Here is a 21,296-nt window from a genome sequence, read left to right as displayed (position 1 = left end):
ACTTCAATCGCTGTGTTGTTTTTAGTTCGTTTCAAACACGTTCAACTTCTCGCGAATGGGCAATTCTGGCTCGCGAGAAAGCCCGTTCGCGAGCGGAGGAGAGCACGGACAATCAGTAGTTTCTCTCGGCAGCTCGAGACTCGCGGCGAGAACTCGAGAGAGAGGAATTTTTCTCGCGAGAGCGCTAGAATACCAACACTGAGCAGCACAACTCGCTCTTCAAAACTTCCTCACGTTAATTTCTCAAAAAAAACTGCACTTGGTTTAACTTCATGCGAAATTCTAAAATTATTGAATTTTTAAAATGAAAAATGTTTAAGTAAACATAACCTGTAAATAATTTACTAGATTTTTGTGAGTTTATTGTTTTTATTTTGTTCTCTTTTTTATTTTTGGAAAACTTTTTCATGTACTCTTTTCGTGAAATGTTATGTCAAAAGAATCAATTTTGAATTATTAGTAAAACTTTGTGATTTTTCGAGTAAAAACATATTTTTAAAATTTTGTATGTTTAAAAAAAAGAAAAACCAAAAGAGTTTCCAAGTGGTATATGGATGGTCATTTTGAAAATCGGTAAAAAAGCTCCTGAGCTGTCGTCATCAGAGCTTCAGGCGCTTGTTAAACATTCAGGAAAACCTCTTTTTTATTTCTATTTCTCTCGAAGCATGAATCTTACTCAACTCAAAATCAACGTTCAATGTTATAACATTACAGAAAAAAATTGCGATCCTCTCAATTTTGATGCTCAAGCTTGTTCATGAGTTCTACATCTGCAAAATATAACTACATTCAACAAATACATCCCCAAGGCTTTTTTATGTAAATTATATTAATTTTCAATTGAAAAGTGTGATAAAAACTATTTGAAAACGGGAAGAGCAAACTTGCTTTAAAAAAATATTTTTTTAAGCCGGCTAATATTTTTTACAGATATTTCAATTGTTTTTTATTATAACAATCTGCCTACCATTTTCTTTTAAAAGTAGATATGTATACAAAAGAATGAGATGATTCAATACAACATTCAATGAATTTTGCTTCAAAATATTAGTTTTGATCTAAAAATTAGGCCTTTTAAGAATATTAAAGATATTTTCTAAGTTTCGTGAAATTTTTACGAAATTTGATGCTTTTGGTTTAACAGTCTTCGTGGAAATTGGACATTCGATAGCATTTATGTTTTTATTTTTCAAGAAATTTGGGAAGATTATATTATTGCTTCTTGACTCTTTAGTGAATGTTTTGAAGGGTATGATGACAATTTTAAGAGCATTTTTTTGTACTTTAATATTCTCGATTTCATTGGTATGTTTTCAAACGAGCACTACAATGAACTCTTTTTCATGAGCGATGAACTCAAATGCATGTAAAATGACACAAACAGGAATCAGGGAGTAGGAAGTAGGACGCGAATGTCAAGAAAATGAAGGAATTCGATGAAAAATGGGAGAGAATTGAGCGAGAAGAAGAAGAGACCGGAAACGGACATTTTTCTCTCAACTCTCTCTCGTTTTGCACAAACGATGAACGTTTTGACCGATCGATGATCATTTTGCTTCGTGCGTGTTTGAAAAGATCTCAGTGAAAAGGATAATATTAATTTTTGTAGTTTTTTCTAAAAGTTGAAGAAAATTCAAATTACATAAATTATATTGGTCCTATTGCTTATTGAATCATGTTTTAATTTGGAATTCAATGAAATGTAAATACATTGAAAATACATAAAATATTCATTGAGACTTCATTATTATCCTTAACCCTCAACTGCCCAATTTTTTTTCGAAAATATTTATTTTTCCCGTGTTCAGGAGGTCATTTTGAGCAACTTTTGTTCTACGAAAAACTTTACTTTTCTTGTTTTATGTTTTGCTTGTTTCATTTTTAGTATTTCAATTTGCATTTATCTTGTTTAGTTTGTGTTTGTTTTTGGTAGTATTTGGCCTACTCTACCACCTAATATAATTACATTTTACCTATCTAATTTTTTCATGATTTTAAGTCACTTTTTCATTTTTTTGCATATTTTTCACATTTTCTGCTATAGAATCGCACCATCATCATTTAAATTGTAAAAAAATGCGTAGAGGCATAGTCTGGGATACTACAAAAATTACTGCATACTTCTTTTTACTGAAAATATAGGAAATGTTAGTAAAAAACACTGCCAAAATTGACTCCTAAAAAAAATACATTTTTCACATAAAACAAGTTTTTACTTCCAACCCTGAAATATTCTAAAATTTTAAGAGTTCTTCTTTCCAATGCTTTTTAAAGATCAAAAATCGGTTGGAAAATTGGCGATTTTTTAGATCGAAGCCCGTCTGAAGGCGGGATTAGGTTGTAGAGGGTTAATACAGATCAATGCTTATTATTATTCACTTTTACATATTTCACTATAAATCTTTGCTTTAGTACTTTCCGGTAGATATTGTATATAGCGGAATTAAAATCAATAACTCGTCTCTTTGTATTTGCAGATAATGTCGTGTTAAGAACAATCTTACGTGATAGAAATTTTTAAAAGATTTTTTATTAGGGTCACGTCAAAAATTGATGAAGAATTTTGATAGTTGATCGAAGAACAACATTTAATAATTTCCGTGAAATTTTGAATTTTGAAATTATGGTCCTCGTGAAAATTGCATTTTTTGACCAAGTATATAAGGGAGCGTTCTTTTATTACGTAACGCAGTTGGGGGGGAGGGGGGGTCGGAGGCCGTGTTACGTTCCATACATTTTTTTTTTAAATTTGTATGGAAATTTTGTTACGTAATAAAAGAACGCTCCCATACATGAATGTTTCTAAACTTTTTTTTTATCATGCGTCTCCATCAAACTTCTTGCCAGTTAAGAAAAAAGAAAGGAGACGCATGGCCTTTTTGGCCAATTTAATTGCGAACAATTCCATCATCATCACCCGAAGGTTCCACTCCTCATGCCGGCATCGAAATCGTACAACATTTTTAATTCTCAAAATATAGGTCCCTTACCCGCAGTCAGCAATCTTCCAACAACAGCAAGCGCAACAGTCTCAACCTTACATGCAGTACCCGGGTCCTTACATCCAGCAGGCCGCCGCCCTCGTCAAATCTCCCCAGCAGGAAGATCCAGGCTCGTCCAGCAAATCCCGCAGCCTGGAACGCAACGCCGCCGGTCAGAACCTGGTGTCGGCATATGCCGCCCGAATCAATTCTCTGGAGAGAACTCGCCAGATGAGTTTGGAGTACGGTGCGGCCAAGGCCATGCGATCCAACTCGTTGACCCGACAGTACAGCGGCGGCGCCGCGGATGGCTACATGGTTGGGAGTCACGGCGTGAGATCGGCCAGTTTGGAGCGGGGTCCCAGTGGGTACATAAACCGGATGGGTAGCTTGGAGAGGAATCAGGGACAAGGCGGTCAGGCGATGTTCATGAACAGTGTTAAGGGTGGAAGCTTGGAGCGGAACCAGTCAGCGGCCATCGTGAGCGATATGATGAACCAGAAGTCACGGGCTGGTGGTAGTTTGGAGCGTAATCAGCACATTATGATGAACGCTGGAGCCGCTGGGGGGAGTCGTAGCGGAAGTCTGGAGAGGAACATGTCGTATCAGAGTTATAGGAGTCCGGTTTCGGCGGCGCCACGCGATCAGGAACCGTTCCAGGAGGAGATCTACGATTTTGGCGGGGTCAACGTGAAGTCGTGCGCGTCGATCGCGCTCAAGAAGAGCGTTGAGAAGGGCATGCTGCCGCCGAGTACATTGATGTCCCCGGCTGGAAGTGGTCCACCACCGGCGGCCAACTTTGCGCTACCTCCTCCTTATAGTTCCGCGCAGAGTTCCAAGTTTAGCGTTCAACAGCAACAGCAGCAAGGAACTCCCCAGCGATCGCTGTGGCAACAACAACAACAGATCTTGCAGCAACAGCAGCAGCAGGTCGCATACGGTCAGCAGGTTCCGGGCATGCCGATGATGAGCATTGTCTCGTCCCAGCAGGTTCAACTGCCTCACCAGAGTGGCCCGTTGAAGGTGGCCTTGGCTCAGGCCATCGTGCCGCCGCAGCAGATTCCGCCCATGATGGCCACGGCTCCGTTGCAACCTCAGCCGCAGCAAGCTACGGCGGTGGAGTCCGGTCCACAGCAGGTTGGCTTCGCTCAACTCGTGTTTTGTAGAGTCGATACTTTTTCAGTTGTGCGTGAATTTCTTATTTTAGGTTCTTTGCGTTGCTAGTCATTGTTCGAATGTCCTCGGTTCATTTTGGTTCCATTTTGTTGGTAAATGCATGTTATTTGATGAATTTTACGTTTTTATCAGTATCATTTTGTTTTTGCTAGTTATGATTTGTTTAATTTTCATAGATCAAACTTTTCGAAACACCAAAAATATCTAACTTATTCTATTTCCCCTAGGAAACCCAGCAGATCCTCGAGGCGAAGCTGCGCAAACAGCAGCAGGAAAGCGAAACCGACTCCAAGTGGCTCCAGCAGGAGGAGAACAATCTCAAGAAGCGGCTCAGCCTGATTACGTCGTCAGCTGCGGGCAGCGGCGGCGCTTCGTTTGATCAGCAGCAGCAGCAGGAACTCAACAATGGTGGATCGCTGTCCGGTAGTTACCATTCGCAGCAGAGTCCGCACTTTTCCCCCCAGAACACCATGTCCGGACCGCAGAGCCTGGGCGATCACTATCCGACGACGCCGAACGCGAACGCGGATTCGAGGTGAGTTATTTTTGAGTTTCGAAGTTATCTGACTTTTTTTATTGATTTTCAAGAAGTAGTGGTAGTTTTTTTGCTTCCTCTCCGAGGAATGCCTATAAAATCCCTTGAATATTGTCCAACAAATGTCACTGCATTTTCTCGGAATCGGCTTAATGAATTTGGACACATCCAAAATTTGAGAAACAAAATAGAAAAAAATCACTACATTGACATTTTTGAAGATAAATTGAACATTACAAATAATTTCCAAACATTTTTTTTCACGAAAAACGAAACTATTGGCACTACGCCCCCCGGGGCATGGCCTTCCTCTAACGTGGGATTTCTGCTCCAGCGCCTCTGACGAGACAGGAGAAACCGGGACCGACGTTTTACTTCACCATCCGATAGAAGCTCAGTGGATAAGGCGGGAATCGAACCCGCGTCTCATAGCATCATCGGGATCGGCAGCCGAAGCCGCTACCCCTGCGCCACGAGACCCACGTTAGAACCAAAGAATAAAAACAAGTTTATAAGTTTTTTTAAAAAAACTTTTTTTTAAAGGAAGGTAAAAAGATTTTGAAAATTTTATCGCTTCGAATCCCTATTTTTTAATGTTCAATTTGAATAGTCTATATTCCATTTTATTTATTTTTGCATTTTAGAATATATTTTTTTATTTTAAAAAAATATGTTATTTTTTTGATTTTTTTATTTTAAAGATTTTTTAAATTCTTTAATATCTGGATATGTATTTTTTTAATTTTTGTATCCTTTTAAATATTTAAATTCTAGACTTTTTATTAGTTTTTGAAATTTTCTATTTTTTTGAATTTTGGAACTTTTAAATTTTGGAATTTTTAAATTTATAAATTTTGGATATGGACAATTTATAAACTTTGGACAATTTAGACAACTTGAAATCTGAATTAAAAAAAATAATTTTTAAATTATTAGTTTACGTTTATTTTTTTAATTTATTTTTTTTAATTTAATTTTTTAATTTAATTTGGATTATTTTTTTCACATTTTGACATTTTTAAAGTTTTGAACTTCAATTTTTTATTTAACATTTTTGAATTCTTGACTTTTTGAGTTTTAATTTTTTTAAACGTTTGTATACTTGTGTTTTAAATAACTAAAATTCAGTTTTATTTCAATTTTCAAAATTTTGAAATCCTTCTTACTATTAAATTTGTTAATTTTTGGATACCTGATTAGAACATTTCCAGAGAATTTGAAAATTTTAATATTTGGAATTTAAAAACACAAGTAAAAAATTATCTTGAAGAAAATATATTTTGAAATAAAAAAAAATAAAATATTTTAAATTCAAATATTCAAAATTCAATGATTAAAAAATTCTACAATTCAAAGATTTAAGATAGTTTTTTATTCGAAAATTATAAAAAATCCAAAAAAAATAAAATTCAAAATATAAATAAATCGAATATTGAAAAAAAAAATCGAATTTGAATTTAAAAAATTAAAATTACACATTTAAAAAATCAAGGGATTAAAAAAAAGAAAAATTTATTACTTATTTAAGAATTTGTAATTTTTGGTAGCGATTGCATCTGCGGAATTCTGGGCGATTTTTTACACGGACAAAAAAAATGGAATGATGATCGCGGAAATCAAAAACATACATATTTTTTTTACAATTATTAGATTTTTGATCATTTTAGTTATGAATTTTAAATTATTATAATGCTTGAGTTTTAGTTTTTTTTAATTCTATTTTTTTTTGATTTTTTTAATTTTGAATTATGTTATTTTTGGATTGTTCAATGTTTCAGTTTCTGAATTTCAAAATCTCTGAAAGATTATTTGAATTTGTTTGATTTGATTTTGATTTGATTTGTTGATTATGTTTTTTTTTCTGAAATTCAAAATGTCTAAATTTTAAAACTTTTATACACTGATGTCTCGAATTTTCTTAAAAATATTAAAATTATTGAATTTGTAATTTTTTTGTTTATTTTGCCATAAAATTATATTTTTTTTGTTGTGGCTTTTCCTTCTGTTAAAATATTTTTAATTCAAATATTCCAAATTCCATGATTTAAAAATTCTAGAATCAAATATTTTAGATTTTGTTTTATTCGAAAAATATAAAAAAAAATCAAAAATTTTAAAATGCGAAAAATAAATAAATCGAATATTGAAAAAAAAATGAAATTAAACTTTAAAAAATTCAAATTATACATTTAAAAAATCAAGGGATTAAAAAAACAAAGTTATTACTCCAAAAAAATTAAAATTCAAAATATAAATAAATCGAATATTGAAAAAAAAATCGAATTTGAATTTAAAAAATTAAAATTACACATTTAAAAAATCAAGGGATTAAAAAAAAGAAAAATTTATTACTTATTTAAGAATTTGTAATTTTTGGTAGCGATTGCATCTGCGGAATTCTGGGCGATTTTTTACACGGACAAAAAAAATGGAATGATGATCGCGGAAATCAAAAACATACATATTTTTTTTACAATTATTAGATTTTTGATCATTTTAGTTATGAATTTTAAATTATTATAATGCTTGAGTTTTAGTTTTTTTTAATTCTATTTTTTTGATTTTTTTAATTTTGAATTATGTTATTTTTGGATTGTTCAATGTTTCAGTTTCTGAATTTCAAAATCTCTGAAAGATTATTTGAATTTGTTTGATTTGATTTGTTGATTATGTTTTTTTTCTGAAATTCAAAATGTCTAAATTTTAAAACTTTTATACACTGATGTCTCGAATTTTCTTAAAAATATTAAAATTATTGAATTTGTAATTTTTTTGTTTATTTTGCCATAAAATTATAATTTTTTTGTTGTGGCTTTTCCTTCTGTTAAAATATTTTTAATTCAAATATTCCAAATTCCATGATTTAAAAATTCTAGAATCAAATATTTTAGATTTTGTTTTATTCGAAAAATATAAAAAAAATCAAAAATTTTAAAATGCGAAAAATAAATAAATCGAATATTGAAAAAAAAATGAAATTAAACTTTAAAAAATTAAAATTATACATTTAAAAAATCAAGGGATTAAAAAAACAAAGTTATTACTCCATTATCCGAATTTAAGAATTTGTACTTTTTCGTAATGGGTGCCTCTGCGGAATTTTGGGTGATTTGTTTTACACGGACAAAAAAAATGAACGATGATCGCAGACAATTACAATTTTTCAATTCTTGAATTTCTTTTTTTTTTGCATAGGTAGTTAGGTACTTGTGTTTTCTAATGACTTAATTTTAGATTTTTTAATTCTAAAATTTAATACATATTTTTTTTAAATAAATATGAATTTTTAGATTATTGAATGTTTTAGTTTCTGAATTTTAAATAATTATAATGTTTGAGTTTAGTTTTTTTTTCAATTCTAATTTTTGATTTTTTTTTATTTTGAATCATGTTATTTTTGGATTGTTCTATGTTTCAGTTTCTAAATTTCAAAATTTCTGAAAGATTATTTGAAAGCTTGAGTATTTTTTTTTTGAAATTCGAAATGTCTGAAAATTAAAACTTCTGTAAACTTACGTCTCAAATTCTTTACAAACATTTTTTTTCAATTTCTAAATGTTCAAAAAAAAAATGCCAAAAAAAATTAAATTATTGTTGTGGTTTTTCCTTCTATTTTAAATTAATTCATTCAATAACATTCATTAAAAAATAGGATGACAGTTGAGCCAGTCAGATTTGCGATTCCTTTCCGTAGGGTCGTAAGAATTTTCGCGTCCGCCGTCGGTGTGTTTTTCGTTTTTTTGGCGTGCGTGTGTGCGTGTGAAGGTGCGGCTGGCTTTGGCTGTCCCGATGACAGTTGAGCCAGTCAGATTTGCGATTCCTTTCCGTAGGGTCGTAAGAATTTTCGCGTCCGCCGTCGGTGTGTTTTTCGTTTTTTTGGCGTGCGTGTGTGCGTGTGAAGGTGCGGCTGGCTTTGGCTGTCCCGATGACAGTTGAGCCAGTCAGATTTGCGATTCCTTTCCGTAGGGTCGTAAGAATTTTCGCGTCCGCCGTCGGTGTGTTTTTCGTTTTTTTGGCGTGCGTGTGTGCGTGTGAAGGTGCGGCTGGCTTTGGCTGTCCCGATGACAGTTGAGCCAGTCAGATTTGCGATTCCTTTCCGTAGGGTCGTAAGAATTTTCGCGTCCGCCGTCGGTGTGTTTTTCGTTTTTTTGGCGTGCGTGTGTGCGTGTGAAGGTGCGGCTGGCTTTGGCTGTCCCGATGACAGTTGAGCCAGTCAGATTTGCGATTCCTTTCCGTAGGGTCGTAAGAATTTTCGCGTCCGCCGTCGGTGTGTTTTTCGTTTTTTTGCGTGCGTGTGTGCGTGTGAAGGTGCGGCTGGCTTTGGCTGTCCCGATGACAGCTAGCCAGTTTGATTTGACCCTATCAACACCCTATCATACCATTTCAGCTCGATACATATCGAAACTCGTCGTTCGCACCGTTAATCAGTACCTCACTAAACATCAATCATTTAAAACTCGTAAAATCATCTCAAGTTAAAAGTTACATTGTTTAATCCTTCATTCTTTAATTACAAATGATTTTGGTTCTATCTTTCCACAGCCGGCTGTCTAAGACTAGACCATTTCATTTAAAATTTAACAACCGATAAACGGGAAATGTCTCATCCGCAGCATCCGATTGTTTGCCTTGAGAATAATATATAACATCTTTCAACAAACACTATGATTTTGGGTCGCATCATCATCTTCTATGATGAATCCTGACCAAACACCCTATCCTACTAACAAGTTTTCAGGTTCCTGGCGCTCGTGGGGTGTAAGCACAGAGTAAATCAGCTGCCCTAGTAGCAACCTGCGCTAACTAACATTCCCGTCCCTTAAAATCGAGGTCTACAAACTGACATGGCGGGCGCCGTTGGTGGCCAATGACTGTTACCTATTCGCAACTGATCTAGCTTTAGCAATCATGGTGTTTTATCTTTTCAGCGCATTCATACATGCTGTTGATAAGGGAAACACCACTAGATCGTCGAAGCCTATAATCAGTAGTGCTGAAAGGATATTACGGTTCTGTTCAGCAACGGAGGGGCAACCATGGGTGATCTCTCATGCTCATGCTCATGCTCATGCTCATGCTCATGCTCATGCTCAATAACATTCATTAAAAAATAAATACCGATCCAGCTTCATAGCGAAATTCTGATTTTTTAAATATTATTAAATCGAAATTATTGAGGCGTTTGTACTTTTCAGTAGTAAAAAACCTAAATTTAAATTACAAGCCAGATCATCAAAATTTTTGGAATCAAATAGAACCACAAAACGTATTAGACATTATTATAGTTATGCTGCCATCACATTTTTAAATATCTTAAAATTATGAAAAAAATGACCGAGTTTTCGAGCATCGCCGAATCAAGAAAGAGAGAGAAAAAGGGAAAGAGCATGTGTCGTCGTATCGCGCGGCTGCGTGAGTGTTGAGCTCGGCGTTCGTTCGTTTCATCTTCGTATGCGTTCTGTGACGGTCTATTCTTAATGACGATAACTAAATCTAATCTAATCTAATCAGACCCTAGCGCAGCCAATCTTTCGAAGGGATCCTGGAGAGTGCCTTAGGTTAGATGACGCCTAGCACTCTTCTTGTCATTTATTAACATTTGCAGTGCGCCATTGCATTTAGAATGCATTGAAACATCACAAGCGTTAAAGCGGCCAGGCCTACTGCGTAAAGCCGTATCGCAGAGATGACTCGTAATTGGGTTGAGTTTGAGCACAGAGTGTTCGAACAACAACACAATTCTGAATCGACAGGGGAGGAAGAAGCGTGGGGACACACCACCATACGCTCCGAGATTAAATCAACACAACCAAATTTTGGTTGTATTCGTTGGGAGCACCATGCTAAGAAGGTTTGGTACTCCGAGACCCTCTAGGATGGGACATTGTATTTCCACGAATGCCCTGGACACTATTTGCCGTGGTTATAGCGCCACAACTCGCTCTCTGTAACAGTATTCCTAATTCCGGTCCACGCTCACCAAGTCGTCATGGCCTAGTGGTTAGCATTTTTGCTTACCAATCCAAAGGACGGAGGATCGAACCCCGCATCGAGCGACTTTGATTTTTCGTTCATATTCATCATTTCAAATTTATGTGTTCTGAACTTTCTCGTTGGGAGCAGATGGGAATCGAACCCAGAACCATTCGCTTACAAAGCGAACACCGTAACCAGTCAGCCACGGCCGCTCCTATTCTTAATGACGATAACTAAAGCTGACTAACTAGATTTTTCAAATTTCTGGCAATCACTTTCCAAAATTGCATGAAAATAAATTTCTTTGATAAATTTGATTGCTGTTAAAATTCATTGTCATTAATTTAATTATTTTTTTATCTCATTTTCAGACCCCACACCCCGGGCTCCACCTCGGGCATGATCAAGTCCAAGAGTTCGTCGATGGAGCGCTGCACGACTCCGCTGTCCGGGGACGAAAAGTACATGGTCAAGAAGGCGGAACCGTCGCGAACGATGCCACTGGACCGCACCGGGGACGTGGTGTACAGTGCGACCACGTGCGTCGTCAAGTCTATTATGGCACTCAGTCAGGGCGTGGACAAGTCCCAGGCGGCGGAATACCTGGATCTGGTGCGGAACGTGGGCATCGAGCTGAGGACGCTGCTGGGGGCGGTGGACACGATTTCGGTGTCGTTTCCGGCGCAGTGTCACAAGTGAGTGGAGGGTTTATGGAGATTAGGGATTGTTTGGATTTAATTGATTTTTGTTTTTTTTTTTAATGGAAATTGCAGAGAGGTGGAGATGGCACACAAAGTTTTATCCAAAGATATGTTCGAGTTGGTGGCGGCCATGCGGTTAGCGCAACAGTACAGCGAAACCACGCTCGATGCTGAATATAGAAAGTGAGTTGTAGATTTGAAGTTAAGTTGGAGAACTTTGTCTACCTATAATTTCCGCTTTTCCCTCAGGAGTATGTTATCAGCAGCACACGTGCTCGCGATGGATGCCAAAAATCTGCTGGACGTCGTCGACTCGATCCGCATCCGGTTTCCCAACCTGGTGATGACCGCAGTTCCACAGTCCCACTCGCCAAGTCTACCTTCAAGTCCAGTCCAGAAGCAACCTCCACAGTCCACCTCATCCGCCATGTTGGTGAGTAGCGCCACCGCGACCGTTGTTCCGTCCAGTCAGCAACCGCCCCACCATTCGTTCGATCTGCAGCAGTCCGCCGGAGTCGGTGCCGGCGATTGCTACCAGAACCTGCAGCCAAAGCAAATCTTCCACTCCCACAGCTCCCCGCCGAGCTCACTGACGCATTCCTACGAGGGTAACTCGAGCCAGCAGCAGCCTCAGCCCAGTCAGCAGCAATTGTACACCAACCATCAGCAGCAGGGAATCTACGATAACGACTGCGTAATCAGTCAGCAGCAGCTGGACAAGCCCAAGAAGCCGTTGATCGCGGCGAAGCCCCCGTCGGCGGCGCTGGCCAGCAAGCTGAAACCGTTCCAACCGGCGATCGGCGACGACCTGCTGAACGAACCGCTCAAGATCGTCGAAGACCCGGCCGACCTGTACTGCAACACTAGCGCAAATGCTGCCCCGACGACGACGACGTCGATGGCCACCAGCAGCAGCTCCGGCGCGATCAAGCTGCCCGAGCCGGTGTCGTGCACGATCGTGCAGGAGAATCTGCTGGCGGCCAACAGCCAGAAGATCATGGCCAACAAGCTGGGTTAAAGACACACACGGTATTGTACGCGTATTCTTTTTAAGGGAGAAAGAACAGTAACGTTTAGAATTTTACTCTTCTTCTAAGCATAACACAAACCACATGATCGTATGATCGTACGATCATGATGATAACTAGAAAGCTAGTTTAAAAAAAAAAACAAGCAGCGGAAATTGTATTACTCTCCGGCATTATTGTAGATATTCACAGCAAAACTTGAAAAATACAATAACAAAAAATACACACAATAGAGACGAAAAGTATTCAATCAAAAAAACATTCCACCTTATTTCACCAGAAAAGACCCCGTCTTCGTCGGAAGCGATGCTCAGTTGGAAACCACGCGCTGGAATTGCTTTACCCGTAATGGAAACTCCACTTCACTCCCTGAATTTTGTCTAGGGCGAAATTAAATTTAGTTACTACGCGGTGGTGATGCTCTAAACTTAAAAAATAATAATTACGAAGCGGTAAAGATGCTCGAAAATGGGGTCAATTGTTCACACATTAGAGTTTTTCTACCAAGGCGTAGCTAAATGTGGTAACTAAACGGTGGAGATGCTCTAAACATTGAGTTTATTTATTTACTATACGATAAAGATACTTTAAAGTGGTGGAAAATTGAAATCACTCAGCTTAAATAAAACAAAGAATAACAGAAAAATAATTTATGATTAATTTTTTGATTTTTTTTATCAAAAATAAAAAAAAATAAATTTAAAAAAAGTTTTGAGATTTATAAAATTTAAAATGAAAAATAAAAAAAAAAAAACAAATTCAAAAATTAATTTGAAATTGAAAAAATAATAAGAATTTAGGGAATTGCAAATATTTTTTGAAGTTTATGTCCCTCGGGTCTGACCAAAGTCGGAGGAGGGCAAAAAATATATAAAAATTGAAATTATAAGCATAGGTTTCAACATTTGGATGAACAAAGTGTTTTAAAATGCATTTTACACGTGTTCAGTTGCTTTCCAATCAATTGTTTTCAAAATATGGAGGTATTAACGGAATTTATTTTTTGCGAAAAAATAACTTTTCGTGGGACTGTAGATTGGTATTTCATGAAAATTTAAAATGTTTTCAAAGGAGTTCAAACATGCTAAATATGAAGAAAATTGAGAAAATATAAACATATTTAAATAGATAAAAAAAATATGAATATTTCATTCAGGATCAAAATTTTAAAAAAAAATAAAAGCATAGAAATTAAAATAAAGTTGCAATGGCAAATTAAAATTTAAAAATTTAAGTATAGAAATTTAAAATTTAGTATAGTAAAACTCTTTTTTGTTATTTAAATAAATTCAAAATTTTAATTTGAAACATAAAAACAAATTGAAACAACATTCATATATAACTTTAAATAAAATCAAAAACATTATAGTCAATGCTAATTTTTTAAAGGTAATTTCCCTGGCCTCAAATCATTGTGAATATTTTTTTTTTTCAAACCGATTCAAAATTTAAAGAATTTTAAAATTTAAAGTGTTGTTAAAAATTTATAAACAGAAAATTGAAAAAAAATCTAATTAGAGAATTTTGAATTTCAAAATGAAGAATAATAAAATTTAAAAAATTTAAGAATTGATTTTTTTTTTAATTTCCTGCATACATTTCGCTTTGTTTGCGAGTTTGGCAAACAGTCAAACACGAAAAGAGCGAATTTGTTTGTTTGTGTGTCGTAGTCTAATACCTCCTTTAGATTCAATATGGTGCCAATTTTAATTCAAGTTTTACGGATTTTTTTTTCATAAATTAAGAAATATTTGTTTTAACAAATTTTTTGAAGCATAAAAATGTAAATAAGGATATCTAAAAATTGTAAATGGAAAACTATAATTTTAAAGTGAAAAAAATATAAATGAAAAAATAAAATTTCAAAGTTAAACAAAACAAGATGAAGAAAAAAAAACTTCAAAAATGGAAGAATTAATTTTTTTTTTTGAAAGTCAAATATAAAAAAAATTTAAAATTTAATATCAGAAAAATATGTTTTCAATTTATTTAGAGATACGTTTTACTTATTTGCATTTAATAATCAAAAATAAAGAAATTCAAAGTTAAACAAAATGAAGAAGAAAGAAACTTCTAAAATTTTGAGAATTAAAAAAAATGAGAGTTTAAAAGTTTAAACATTTCAATATAAAAAAATGAAAATTTATTATCCGAAAAATCTTTTTTTAATTTATTTTGTGATATGTTTTGCTTACTTTTTTTTAAAGGAGGATTGACATGTTTAAATTAGGGTTTTTTTTTGCGAAAACAAAACTTGTTGTGGTATTGGTATGAAACCTTTATAAACCTAGAAAAAAATAAAGGCAGAAAAAGTGTTGAAAATTTAAAATTTGACCAATCGATTCAAAATGGTTTTCTAACATAAGAAAATGAAAAAATGAACCTGTTTTAATACAGAAATAGACATTTAAGAATCTTATCAAATGTCAAATTATAGATAACAGTATTAACAGTCTGGACACGGTGACTGCAATTTCTGTTACAGTTTATATGGAATTCCAATAAGATTGTAACAGAAAAAAACAGACATCGGATCCAAACTGTTAAGAGCATCCCCACCCCGTGTTGCCAAAATTTAGATCCGCAGTGGCGTGTACCGTAGCTAAATTTGGGTTCTCATTCAGGAGCATTTCCATAACCTCGATTCTAAAATTACACTTTTGGCCAAAATGCCCTCAAAATCTACCACCCCCCTTTTTCGCCACCGCTTTAGATGTTTGCTTTTCGTGTAGGTTGGCATTTTGCTGCGCTCCATTTTCTACAACACAAAAGGAAACACACTCAAACCGAGGAATTGAACAAATCAATCAAAATCAAACACACACACAATAATCCGTCGGAACCAACTCAGTTTGTCTTGAACAACAACAAAAGTCCCCACCTGCGACGAGTCCTCTTTTCTACAGTTTGGATAGTCAGTGACGAACGTGCTCGCGATTTTTTGGATCTGCTTTTCCCTTTTTGAAAATAGTTACACACTTTGCTGGCGGTAGAATTTCCAGACGGAAATTTTTGCGTAAGTAGTTCAAATTGCTTATTTTTGTAAACACAAAGAACTAACAAAACACTTTTTAACAGACATTTTCTATTGCCAAATCACTTTTTCCTCAACATCATTCACACTTGAAATAAGAAAATCATAACTTTAAAAATTCTGTAAATACACTAATCTAAATTTTAAGCTAAACAACTAATCACAGCATCATACTCTGTAATACTGCATCTAAACTACTAAACTCTAAACAGGAAACTAGCGAAAATAACAACAATGAAAACAAAACACACACTCTTATAGCAAAGCCACAATCAAATTTTAACCAGCAAATAACCGCAACGCAAAGCAAGTACTCTTTCTATATCTCTGTAAAACGCTAACGCTAATGGTGTCAACTTATTGGACTCGTTCTTAAACAAAACAAAAACACTACTTATCAAAAGTTGTAGTAAGGTAAAAGAAATAAAAAATTAAAGCATGCTTTTTGAACTGGATCGTGAATACGACGCGTGTAGAAATGTGCGGAAAAATGTAAGCTTTTGGTGCGAGTGTGTGAATAACTGAAGAGGTAATGTGTAAGGTAATGTTGGTATAGGAATGAGAAAAGAGTGAAGGGCGTGGAGAATTGTGCATCTCAATAACAAGCCAAGCGAAAAAAAAAACACTAAATTAAAACTACCAGCTACTAAACAATGCTAACAAAACCATTGCGAAACATATTAATTTATTAACTCAAAGCATAATGGCATTGACAAACCAAAAATAAAAAGGTGAAAACTAGTGAAACAAATGTCATACTGGAATAAGGTTGGAAGTTTTAATCCGAAATCCCTTAATCGTAATTCTTTTTATGATTTTTTTCTGCATAAGTTCTGAAAGTTTTTGTCTCCAACCTGCCACCCTCAAAATCTGCCCGAAAAACCAAGGAGCCAAAAACAATATTTTCAAAATACTTCAAAATTTCTATGAAAATTTAAGTGCAATCAGCTGAAATCAATGCAAAATCCATTCCCCTAACCAGCGATGGAAGAATCATCATCAAAAGAAAACCTTTGGACGTTCATCAAGAGAAAAAATCTGAAGGGAGCTTGGATCTCCTCTCTCGCGCACGAAAGATCGGTAAAAGGAATCTACAAAAAATACTACACTACTACACACTACACTACACTTACGCTTCCGCCTCGTAAGCGGTAGATCGGGGTTCAAATCCCGGCTCGGACCAACACAACTGGTGATCTTTTCCCTTCTGGAATCGATTGCTTAGTAAAGGGAAGGTAGTGTATCGTCACAAACTGGACCTTATCACGACACCTTAGGGAGGCGACCTATGGAATGTTAACATCAACCTAAAACATGTTAACATTAGTTGAGTGAAAAACTGCCACTGAATCCGCTTTGTAAATGCCGGCCCCGATACTCTTCACGGGTGTTCCCTTCAGGAACTGGGAAAGATTTACTTTTTACTTACTACACTTGCTAGTATAACGTCACACGTCGAAAAATGACCTGTCACATTTTGTAGATGGGCAATGTGTGTAAATAAAGTGAAATAAATATATTTACGTGGCGCTGTCAAGGATATTCACAAAAAATCACCAGCAGATTGATTTTCTTGAAGAATTTCGGGAGCGATTTTTGTTTGCGTGATTTGCCTCCTCTCTCTTTCGCGGGTGAAGAAAGTTTGCAAGCGAAAATGATTTTTTGCGATAATTCCATCCCTGCCCCTAACTTTAGAATCATTTTTAGCATGTTTGGGTTCATTCAAAAATCTTGAATTTTTGTAAATTTTTCCGCAAAAAATAGCACCGCAAAAAGTTTTTTAATCGCAAAAAAAAAATGTTTTCGTCATATATTACATTGTTTTAAACCAATGATTGCAAAATAACTGAATTAGTTTAAAATGCATTTTTAAACACTTTTTTTTCATTCAAGTGTTGAGACCGGTCATTATTAATTTTTTTAAAATACAATATTTGTTCACATATTCAAAAAACAATAAGAGTTTTTTTTCCATTCAACCTGCAAAACTTTTGGACTTGATTTGATTAGTTAAGTTTTTCCGTTAAATGAAATTCAACATTTATCTGCATTTTTTAACCAATGCTCTTAAAAATCTTCACGGGTAAAACAAAATAGTAAAACAATATTTCTCGACTTTTTTTTGATAAGGTCCTATAAACATATGAAAGACAATAGGTTATAGGACCTTTTCAAAAAAAAACTCTGGATTTGCAATCTTAATGAATTAAATTCAAAATCTTCAAATGTTTACTACAAAAAAAATCTATTGCCAAACACAAGTTGGACTATTCCAAATATACTCAAATATTTGAGTAATGTGTCTAAATGAAACAGAATAATAATTTTACGCTAATCACAACCGTTGAAATTAATTTCTTTTGAACTCGATCCTTGACTGCTATTCTCCAATTCCGCTGCGGAACTCCCACACTGTCAAGATCTTCCTCCAATAGGGTGTAAATTTTTATGCATAACTGTAAAAAAACACGATTAAAAACCATTTCTAATCACTTTTTTTTTTCATTTTAACCCTCTACTGCCCAAATTTTTTTTTCGAAAATATTTATTTTTCCCGTGTTCAGGAGGTCATTTTGAGCAACTTTTGTTCTACGAAAAACTTTACTTCTCTTGTTTTATATTTTTCTTGTTTTATTTTTAGTTTTTTAATTTGCATTTATCTTGTTTAGTTTATGTTTGTTTTTGGTAGTATTTGGCCTATTCTACCACCTAATACAATTACATTTTGCCTATCTAATTTTTTCACGTTTTTACAGTCACTTTTTCAATTTTTTGTATGTTTTTCACATTTTCTGCTATAGAATGGCAGCATTATCATTTTAATTGCAAAAAAATGCGTAGAGGCATAATCTGGGACACTACAAAAATTACTGCATACTTCTTTTTACTGAAAATATAGAAAATGTTAGTAAAAAACACAGCCAAAGTTGACCCCTGAAAAAATGACATTTTTGAAAACATTGGCAAAGTCACAAAAAACAAGTCAAACTTCCAACCCTGAAATTTTCTAAAATTTTAAGAGTTCTTCTTTCCAATGCTTTTTAAAGATCAAAAATCGGTTGGAAAATTGATTTTTGGCGATTTTTTAGATCTAAGCCCGTCTTAAGGCGGGGTTAGGTTGTAGAGGGTTAATGCAAAAAAAAATTACAAGACAACATTTTTTCGATGGATCAACTATGGTCCCCTTAGAACCAGCTGTCAAGTAGGTTGCTTTCTGTCAAGAATTATTGTTATAACAAAATCCGTTGTAAATTCATTGTTTCTACATTCAATTCCACTGTACCTAGAGCGTCCAATTTCCCGTCCCGGGAAAAAATTTCCCGGGAATTCCCGGGATTTCCCGAAAAAAAATATTTCCCGTTTCCCGGGAAATTTGTAAATTTCCCGGGAATTCCCGAAATTCAAGCGGAAGTATACATTTTCTTAAATTTTTGGAACTATTTTTTGAAAATGCTCTGAAAAAATAATAAATGAACAAACTCAACATGATTTTGTTGAATTAAATGTATTGTTTGGTTTATATATAATTAATCAGATTATCATAAATTATGATATCAGAATTATTTCTGATAATATTCATTTTTGAAGCAACTGGGAATAGATCTTTCTTAATGAGTATTAAATTATTACAATTAGGTAAGCTTTTAACAGATCGATGTTATTTCATCAAAACAATGTTAACTCCTTACCTCCAAATTAAAATTGAGATTTTTTTTACGTTTTTGTTTATCATGATCAAATGAGAAGAAAATCGAATTTGTGCAAAAAGAATTAATTCAATTGGTTGAATACTTAGTACTAAAGAAATTACAATTTGAAGTAAAAGAATTATGGAGCACTGGTGCAACTACAGGTGTTAGAGGGTTACATGTAAAAAATTGAAGACTTTTTGTGGAATGATGTTATTTTATCGTATAATTTAAATCATGTTGCATAATAATACAAAAAAAAACATTGAAAAATTACTTTCTATTGTATGTTCTCAAAAAATGTACAAATATATATTCAAAGCTTGCTTCAAATATTTGAAAACATTGGGTTGTTTGGAGTAAAACCAACACTAAAAAGCTTTTCCATTTGTTCAAGAGCTGAAACCAGTATTTGTTATGAAAAACATAATTTCTGCATGTTTTTTTTCTCTCAGTTCAATAAACTGGTCACAGATGCAAGTTCCAAATTTCCCATAAAAAAATGCCAAAGTACATTTTCTTGTAGTTGAATGATTTTTTACATGCAGTCAAGCTGTTAATTGATCTTCACACTTATTTAAACCATTAATGTTGATGTCCTATACAATTTTGTTGAATAATATTAATTAAAACCAAGATCATAACAATTTTTAATAAATTTAAAATTTCCCGGGAATTCCCGGGATTTCCCGGGAAATTGGCTGAAAATTTCCCGTTTCCCGGGAAATTTGTAACCCCGGGAAATTGGACGCTCTAACTGTACCGTTCTGTCCGGGTAACCTTTTGAGCTCCTTTGTTTAAGGTTTAGTTAAGGGGTGTCCAACCTTTTGGCCCTGCGGGCCGGATCTTGTTTTTCTGAACCAGTGGCGTGCCAGAACTAACGTTAAATAAAAGTTGAAAAGGTGATTTTTTTCATAGCTTTATTTTTATAGTGATCTTTTAAATTAAACAAATATATAAACTAGTGTAGCAAATAAGATTTATATAATCTTGATTTTAAGAAAGAAAAACAAAGATAACTTTTAAAAATAAGTTAATTCGATCTATTTTTATTTTTTTGTTTCAAATTGTATTGTTTTTTTCGTTCGCAAATTATTCCCTGATATCACTGGCTTTAAAAAAAAACATTCAAATTGCATTGGTCGTTGCAAGCTTTATATAAGTTTAATTTCCTGAATAGAACAATATTTGAAAAAAATCAATGAGGTATGATAAAATTTATTGAAACAAAATTAGTGTTCAAATCACCATTACAAAAAAAACTTTTTGTGTTGATGTGCACATTTATTAGATTATTTTACCAAATGATTTTAAAAACACAAAAAAACAATTTTGAACCAGTTTCTCAAAAAGAAAAAAATCAGTTTAAAGTAAACATAGTGAAATCTATTAGAAAAAAACGAAGTTGACTTTATAGCTGTCGGCCACCATTGCTAGTACAGGCTAGTACCAACCACTAGTGTCTTCCTTTTTATCTACAAGGACTTCGCCGCCCTGGGCTCCTAAGTGTATGAAAGTATGGCACGGAGCGACGGCGCCGAATACCCATATTTACACAAAGAATTTTAGAGCGCCCGCCGCGGGATTCGAACCGGCGACCTCTGGATTGTGAATCCAATGCGCGGTCCGATTGTTCCACACGGGCGGGACTCTATTAGAATCTATTAGAAATTAAGGTTTATATTTTTAGGCGAAATAGATATTTTTGTTTTGCTCCTTTTTTCAGTTTAATAATTGATTCTGAAATTATCAATATAGAAATAAATTCAAGCACAAAGAATGTTTGAATTTGAAACAAAACATTTCATAAAAATTCAAAGGCAAATCCCAAATAATACGTTATGTATAATTGTAATTTGCAAAAGCGAAAACAAATTATTAAAATTAAATTTTTGTAATAATATATATGAATTTGATCTAAATCTTATGCTTTAATTAATTTAGACAGTCAGTTTATTTATTAAATTTTTCATGAACAGGCTAACGGGCCGGTCATAGAACTATTTGGAAAAGCCGTCGCGGAGCGGATAAATTGGCAGGCCTGGTTTAATTGCTCCAGTTTCGATCTTCTTCTTCTTCTTCTTTAGTTTATTTAGTTTTAGTTTTTAATTTAGTTGTTTGTTTTTAGTTTTAATGAAACTAATCTTAAGTTTGTATGGAAATTTTATCAATTTAC

The 21,296-nt window shown here is 34.2% G+C and overlaps 1 protein-coding gene across 4 annotated transcripts in view; it reads left to right on the top strand.

Annotated features, from left to right (window-relative positions):
• Positions 1–12,647, top strand: part of LOC6052203 — a 48,179-nt gene extending 35,532 nt beyond the window's left edge. For 3 of the 4 annotated variants that reach the window (XM_038256639.1, XM_038256641.1, XM_038256638.1), the window contains exons 10-13: positions 4,385–4,692; positions 11,040–11,363; positions 11,442–11,552; positions 11,619–12,647. In XM_038256639.1, coding sequence (XP_038112567.1) covers positions 4,385–4,692; positions 11,040–11,363; positions 11,442–11,552; positions 11,619–12,387 — 1,512 coding nt within the window. In that variant the 3' untranslated portion in view covers positions 12,388–12,647. The remainder of the gene's footprint in view (positions 1–4,384; positions 4,693–11,039; positions 11,364–11,441; positions 11,553–11,618) is intronic. The other variant, XM_038256640.1, reaches the window with a different exon arrangement.
• Positions 12,648–21,296: the final 8,649 nt, after the last annotated feature.

This window comes from Culex quinquefasciatus, chromosome 2, assembly GCF_015732765.1.
Source record: "Culex quinquefasciatus strain JHB chromosome 2, VPISU_Cqui_1.0_pri_paternal, whole genome shotgun sequence".
Lineage (NCBI taxonomy): Eukaryota > Metazoa > Arthropoda > Insecta > Diptera > Culicidae > Culex > Culex quinquefasciatus.
This window is presented reverse-complemented; position numbering and strand designations above follow the sequence as displayed.